Consider the following 8012-nt stretch of genomic DNA (forward strand, 5'->3'; position numbering starts at 1 on the left):
CTGAGATCTAGGCGCTAATGTTTTACTCTAAGCAAAGCCGCTTATGCTACGTGTGTGTTAGAGAGAGACAGGGCGAGAAAAAATGAAATTGTTTTCTTGATGCTGGCTATAATAATAATCCGGTCCAATTCAGATTCCGCAGTCTTAAAGATATGGTCATTCTCTACAACTCTACGTTTTTGGTTTTCTCATATCTTTTAAATTGTGGGTGCCACAGATTTTCATCCTTTGTGGGGGCGGAAGTGGGCTGGGCGAAGTTTTGAAATATTTTTGTAGCAGTGACATATCACAGAAGTCTGGGTCCAGAGCATCGTTGCTCTAGCTCTTATAGGACGGACAGACGGACGGACGGACAGACGGTCAGACGGACAGACGGACAGACGGACAGACAGACATGGCTCAGTCGACTCGGCTATTGATGCTGATCAAGAATATATATACTTTATGGGGTCGGAAACGATTCCTTCTGGACGTTACACACATCCACTTTTACCACAAATCTAATATACCCCAATACTCATTTTGAGTATCGGGTATAAAAAATAATAAAACGAGTGGGAACGTTGTGAGTTGCTGCGGACACCGCAACTCTACAGTTATACCCGATACTTAGTCAGTATGGCTCTCCTCCGGCAAACGCCGCTAATATTGAACGACACGACAAAGAGTGCGTGCGAGAGAGACAGAAAATCAGTCTGAGCGTGACGTCGGGCGCTGCGTAGCCAGTGCAAATTGATTTGTTCCTTTTGGCTATAGAAATGATCTGATCTGATCCAGATTCAGCAATCTGATAGATATGGTCATTATCTTTCTCCGTTTTTAGTTTTCTCGAATGTGCAATATTGTGGATGCAACAGATTTTCGTCCTTTGTGTGGGCGGAAGGGGGTGGGGCGAAATTTTGAGATACACGTTTTATAGTTAGATCTAACAGGAGTGCGGATACCAAATTTGGTTACTCTAGCGTTAATAGTCTCTGAGATTTGTGAATATCCCCAGATTTTCATCCTTTGCGGGGGCGGAAGGGGGTGTGGCGAAATTTTGAAACAAACTCGTCTCGGTCCGATATATTAGGAGTGTGGATACCAAATTTGGTTGCTCTAGCTTTTGTAGTCTCTGAGATCTAGGCGCTAATGTTTTACTCTAAGCGAAGCCGCCTATGCTACGTGTGTGTTAGAGAGAGACAGGGCGAGAAAAAATGAAATTGTTTTCTTGATGCTGGCTATAATAATAATACGATCCAATTCAGATTCCGCAGTCTTAAAGATATGGTCATTCTCTTCGATTCTACGTTTTTGGTTTTCTCATATCTTTAAAATTGTGGATGCAGCAGATTTTCGTCCTTTGTGGGGGCGGAAGTGGGCGGGGCGAAGTTTTGAAATATTTTTGTAGCAGTGACATATCACAGAAGTCTGGATCCAAAACATCGTTGCTCTAGCTCTTATAGTCTTTGAGCACTAGGCGCTGAAGGGGACGGACAGACGGACAGACGGACGGACGGACAGACAGACAGGGCTCAATCGACTCGGCTATTGATGCTGATCAAGAATATATATACTTTATGGGGTCGGAAACGATTCCTTCTGGACGTTACACACATCCACTTTTACCACAAATCTAATATACCCCAATACTCATTTTGAGTATCGGGTATAAAAAATAATAAAACGAGGGGGAACGTTGTGAGTTGCTGCGGACACCGCAACTCTACAGTTATACCCGATACTTAGTCAGTATGGCTCTCCTCCGGCAAACGCCGCTAATATTGAACGACACGACAAAGAGTGCGTGCGAGAGAGACAGAAAATCAGTCTGAGCGTGACGTCGGGCGCTGCGTAGCTAGTGCAAATTGATTTGTTTCTTTTGGCTATAAAAATGATCTGATCTGATCCAGATTCAGCAATCTGATAGATATGATCGTTATCTATGATTCTGCGTTTTTAGTTTTCTCGTATCCTCAATATTGTGGATGCAACAGATTTTCGTCCTTAGTGGGGGCGGAAGGGGGTGGGGCGAAATTTTGAGATAAACGTTTTATAGTAAGATCTAACAGGAGTGCGGATACCAAATTTGGTTACTCTAGCCCTAATAGTCTCTGAGATTTTTGAATATCCCCAGATTTTCGTCCTTTGCGGGGCGGAAGGGGTGTGGCGAAATTTTGAAACAAACTCGTGCGGATACCAAATTTGGTTACTCTAGCGTTAATAGTCTCTGAGATTTGTGAATATCCCCAGATTTTCATCCTTTGCGGGGGCGGAAGGGGGTGTGGCGAAATTTTGAAACAAACTCGTCTCGGTCCGATATATTAGGAGTGTGGATACCAAATTTGGTTGCTCTAGCTTTTGTAGTCTCTGAGATCTAGGCGCTAATGTTTTACTCTAAGCGAAGCCGCCTATGCTACGTGTGTGTTAGAGAGAGACAGGGCGAGAAAAAATGAAATTGTTTTCTTGATGCTGGCTATAATAATAATACGATCCAATTCAGATTCCGCAGTCTTAAAGATATGGTCATTCTCTTCGATTCTGCGTTTTTGGTTTTCTCATATCTTTAAAATTGTGGATGCCACAGATTTTCGTCCTTTGTGGGGGCGGAAGTGGGCGGGGCGAAGTTTTGAAATATTTTTGTTGCAGTGACATATCACAGAAGTCTGGGTCCAGAGCATCGTTGCTCTAGCTCTTATAGTCTTTGAGCACTAGGCGCTGAAGGGGACGGACAGACGGACGGACGGACAGACGGTCAGACGGACAGACGGACAGACAGACATGGCTCAATCGACTCGGCTATTGATGCTGATCAAGAATATATATACTTTATGGGGTCGGAAACGATTCCTTCTGGACGTTACACAAATCTAATATACCCCAATACTCATTTTGAGTATCGGGTATAATAAAACGGAACGGGGAAAATCCCACACGGTGGGCGCGCCGCAAAACTCGGGCGAAAATTAATAACCGTGCGCCGAGAAAACTGGCAAGAAACTACCCTGGCGAAAAGTGCATATTTGCCTCGCCTCGCCAGCAAGTGTTGTTCTTGTTGCAAACCCGTGCGTCCCGCAGCTCTGCCAGGAGAACCCAACGCTCGTGTCTCCGTGGAAAAGTCCGAAAAGCCGGTATGTTAAAGTGCCCTGTAGGGAAAATTTAGATTTTTTTCTTAGCCCTCGTGGTTTTGGTTCTGTTTCGCCCATAGGGCCCTGGCCCCGAGCGGTAGCCACCCGGCTCTCCCAAAGTTCTGCCCAACCCACACCAAACTCCCACCCTTGACGGGAGTACTCTTCGGAGTCGACCTTGGTGTGGGGCCGAGATTTTTTTTCCCTTTTGGAGTCGTTGAAGCATCCACCTGGCCGGCGACATAACCTCCACCGGCCATAACCCTTGCGCCATATCTAACGTACGCGCATAGAGGGCATAGAGATCACCCCCCCCCCCCCCCCCTATGCGCCGCTAACTCGCTATCTGCGACGGCCTTGAAGATGCCGCCACGGATCCGGACCCAGATTTCGTAGCATAGTGTAGTTTTGATTGTAATTTTTTTTGTTTCCTTCTGAGCACTTATATGACTATGTAACTTTCCTTAACTCTGCGTCACAGTCCTACCTCGATAGTCGGGAATGTGAAAGTTCCCAAAACGGAATTTATTTTTACGGGTTGGAGACCGAAAAACTTAATCATAAAGTAACAGACTACAAAAAAAAACGAGGGGGAACGTTGTGAGTTGCTGTGGACACCGCAACTCTACAGTTATACCCGATACTAAGTCAGTATGGCTCTCCTCCGGCAGACGCCGCTAATATTAAACGACGACAAAGAGTGCGTGCGAGAGAGACAGAAAATCAGTCTGAGCGTGACGTCGGGGGCTGCGTAGCCACTGCAAATTGATTTGTTCCTTTTGGCTATAAAAATTATCTGATCTAGACCAGATTCAGCAATCTGATAGATATGGTCGTTATCTATGATTCTGCGTTTTTAGTTTTCTCGAATGTGCAATATTGTGAATGCAACAGATTTTCGTCCTTTGTGGGGGCGGAAGGGGGTGGGGCGAAATTCTGAGATATACGTTTTATAGTGAGATCTAACAGAAGTGCGGATACCAAATTTGGTTACTCTATCCTTAATAGTCTCTGAGATTTGTGGATGCCCCAGATTTTCGTCCTTTGCGGGGGCGGAAGGGGGTGTGGCGAAATTTGGACACGAAACGGTAAAGGTCCGATATCACAGGAGTGTGGATACCAAATTTGGTTGCACTGGCTCTTATAGGTTCTGAGATCCTTGAACTCATATTTTGCAATTGGCAAAGCCGACCATGAAACCTGTGTGTTAGAGAAAGACAGAGCGAGAATGAATGAAATTGTTTTCTTGATTCTGGCTATAATAATTATACGATCTGGTTGAGATTTTACACTCTAGAACATATAGTCATCCTCTACGATTCTGCGTTTTTGGCTTTATCGTATCTTTAAAAATGTGGATGCCACAGATTTTCGTCCTTTGTGGGGGCGGAAGTGGGCGGGGCGAAGTTTTGCAATATTTTTGTAGCAATGACATATCACAGAAGTCTGGATACAAAACATCGTTGCTCTAGCTCTTATAGTCTTTGAGCACTAGGCGCTGAAGGGGACGGACAGACGGACGGACGGACAGACGGGCGGACGGACAGACGGACAGACGAACAGACAGACATGGCTCAATCGACTCGGCTATTGATGCTGATCTAGAATATATATACTTTATGGGGTCGGAAACGATTCCTTCTGGACGTTACACACATCCACTTTTACCACAAATCTAATATACCCCAATACTCATTTTGAGTATCAGGTATAAAAAGTATTACTTTAGGTAGGCGCCTTCAGTGTGGATACCCATCAAGAAATTGCGGATCGTTATAATGAGATAATCACTGCGAATTTTAATTACTTAGCTTCGATTTAAAGATCAACATTAAGCGATTATACATCAATCGTTACAGTATCGGCGGTCACGTTTTTATAATGGGAGAAGACGACGAGCCAAAGTATATGCCAACAACTGGAAAACAGGAAGTATGTGAGCAGGAGCAGGTGCTCGAGAATAAAGGAAACCCACATGTATAAATTATAATGGTAGGCAGTATAAACTGCCCCTTGGGTACCCAATCAAAGCAAATGTAGATGATATAGGCGATCAAGATGACATAGTTGGTCAGGCTGGTAATGAGGAAGAAGATCAGCAGAACGGATGATTTCTGGAGGCTGTGTGGACGGACGGTAATACTAATGGTGTTATGCTAGAGCTGAACCTACGAGCAGAGCCCCGCCTATCAGGAAGACACAGCCAATGCAGTGACAAATAGCCACCGCCTGCTCAATCCTATCGATGAAATGATCTGGAAAGAATGGGGATAGGTTTTACAGGGGTTGATTGACTCTGCCATTAAACTTACATTTTGCGCCAATGGTGGCGATGGTTAAGTTAGTAACAAAGTCTAAACAGGCGATGATTATGCACGCCTTGCGTAGTGCAATGCAGTAGCAGCACCATTTTAAGCGTATCATTTGGAGATTGTTGTGCTATCGGCTGAGAAACAGACTATAGAATTTTCGTTATTTTTCTGACTGATAAGGTAAGGACGGGTATGATTGACAGGTGAATCACGTGCTAGAAATAGTACCTTCCGTCTACAGTTTATGTAGGGTTGTGCATCGTACATATCATCTATGGTACAGAAGAGGCAGAAACATGAATTAACAGACAAAAAAACACATTCTACATTGAAAGAAATATATATCGATAACATTTTCAATTTTGAATGCGCCTAAACTAAATTAAAGACGAGGGGAACGTTGTGAGTTGCTGCGGACACCGCAACTCTACGGTTATACCCGATACTAAGTCAGTATGGCTCTCCTCCGGCAGACGCCGCTTATATTAAACGACACGACAAAGAGTGCGTGCGAGAGAGACAGAAAATCAGTCTGAGCGTGACGTCGCGCGCTGCGTAGCCACTGCAAATTGATTTGTTCCTATTGACTATAAAAATGATCTGATCTGATCCAGATTCAGCAATCTGATAGATATGGTCATTATCTATGATTCTGCGTTTTTAGTTTTCTCGAATGTGCAATATTGTGGATGCAACAGATTTTCGTCCTTTGTGTGGGCGGAAGGGGGTGGTGCGAAATTTTGAGATACAAGTTTTATAGTAAAATCTAACAGGAGTGCGGATACCAAATTTGGTTACTCTAGCCTTAATAGTCTCTGAGATTTTTGAATATCCCCAGATTTTCGTCCTTTGCGGGGGCGGAAGGGGGTGTGGCGAAATTTTGAAACAAACTCGTCTCGGTCCGATATATTAGGAGTGTGGATACCAAATTCGCTTGCTCTAGCTTTTGTAGTCTCTGAGATCTAGGCGCTAATGTTTTACTCTAAGCAAAGCCGCCTATGCTACGTGTGTGTTAGAGAGAGACAGGGCGAGAAAAAATGAAATTGTTTTCTTGATGCTGGCTATAATAATAATACGATCCAATTCAGATTCCGCAGTCTTAAAGATATGGTCATTCTCTACAATTCTACGTTTTTGGGTTTCTCATATCTTTAAAATTGTGGATGCCACAGATTTTCGTCCTTTGTGGGGGCGGAAGTGGGCGGGGCGAAGTTTTGAAATACTTTTGTAGCAGTGACATATCACAGAAGTCTGGATCCAAAACATCGTTGCTCTAGCTTTTATAGTCTTTGAGCACTAGGCGCTGAAGGGGGCGGACAGACGGACAGACGGACGGACGGACAGACAGGGCTCAATCGACTCGGCTATTGATGCTGATCAAGAATATATATACTTTATGGGGTCGGAAACGATTCCTTCTGGACGTTACACACATCCACTTTTACCACAAATCTGATATACCCCAATACTCATTTTGAGTATCGGGTATAATAAAGAATACGTTAAAATTTGATATTGATGAGATAAGTGCTTGATCAAACCTCTCTAAATAAAGAGGGTCCCGCCCAGGGCCGCATAGAAGGAGTAGGCTACAAGCCAGCAGTACAAAGAGATCACTGTTTAGGGAAAAACGATTAATTGAGCCAGAGCCAGGGCCAGAGCCATGGAATACTTACAGAACAGTAAGAAATAGGTTATCAATACAAAGTACCAAACGGCAAGAATTACATCGGCTACGAACAGGGGAATCAGGTATAGGATCATTGCTAAGGTCATCAATATGTATGGGATCATGAATTTGGTGCTAAGCTAGAGAATGGAACCGATTCAGTCAGGCCATCTATCTGTTTCCTATGAAAGGATCTACCATACCTTAATGTAGCCGTAGACCATGCCCGCGCAACTAATCAAATGTACTATGAATAAGAAAATAGTCAGCTTGTGGCACAGATCGGGAGACCCTAGAGAAATGGTAATGGCAGAGTCAAGTTTACTTAACTTCCGATACTGTCCTGTGTAACTCACCCGTTCCGGCCATTATCATTATGAAGAAGCCTCCTAACACGTCAGCAATAGCATGGACTAGGCCTGATATGATCGCACCCAGACGCAAATCCACGAAGCAGCAACAATTCTGTAGATAGATCATTCTTCAGGCGGCTTTTTATACCCGATACTCAAAATGAGTATTGGGGTATATTAGATTTGTGGTAAAAGTGGATGTGTGTAACGTCCAGAAGGAATCGTTTCCGACCCCATAAAGTATATACATATATTCTTGATCAGCATCAAAAGCCGAGTCGATTGAGCCCTGTCTGTCTGTCCGTCCGTCCGTCTGTCCGTCTGTCCGTCCCCTTCAGCGCCTAGTGCTCAAAGACTATAAGAGCTAGAGCAACGATGTTTTGGATACAGACTTCTGTGATATGTCACTGCTACAAAAATATTTCAAAACTTCGCCCTGCCCACTTCCGCCCCCACAAAGGACGAAAATCTGTGGCATCCACAATTTTAAAGATATGAGAAAACCAAAAACGTAGAGTTGTAGAGAATGACCATATCTTTAAGACTGCGGAATCTGAATTGGATCGTATTA

At 44.0% G+C, this 8012-nt stretch overlaps 1 protein-coding gene across 4 annotated transcripts; it reads right to left on the reverse strand.

Moving 5' to 3' along the window:
* Window positions 1-4880: 4880 nt before the first annotated feature.
* On the reverse strand, window positions 4881-5665 carry LOC117192971. Of its 4 annotated transcripts, none has more exons than XR_004474471.1 (4): window positions 5420-5615; window positions 5280-5362; window positions 5083-5228; window positions 4881-5025 (listed from the first exon to the last, which is right to left on the reverse strand). XR_004474471.1 is itself a non-coding variant. In XM_033397693.1 (4 exons), the coding sequence occupies exons 2-4, from the start codon at window positions 5529-5531 to the stop codon at window positions 4976-4978; spliced, it is 441 nt and encodes a 146-aa protein (XP_033253584.1). In that variant the 5' UTR covers window positions 5532-5565; window positions 5648-5665; the 3' UTR covers window positions 4881-4975. The 4 variants fall into 4 exon arrangements, 3 of the variants coding, with proteins under 3 accessions (XP_033253584.1, XP_033253585.1, XP_033253586.1); XM_033397693.1 differs by adding an exon at window positions 5648-5665 and having other exon boundaries at window positions 4881-5221; window positions 5420-5565; XM_033397694.1 differs by having other exon boundaries at window positions 5083-5221; window positions 5420-5618.
* Window positions 5666-8012: the final 2347 nt, after the last annotated feature.

The sequence above is a fragment of the Drosophila miranda genome (assembly GCF_003369915.1).
Source record: "Drosophila miranda strain MSH22 chromosome Y unlocalized genomic scaffold, D.miranda_PacBio2.1 Contig_Y2_pilon, whole genome shotgun sequence".
Taxonomy (NCBI): Eukaryota; Metazoa; Arthropoda; class Insecta; order Diptera; family Drosophilidae; genus Drosophila; species Drosophila miranda.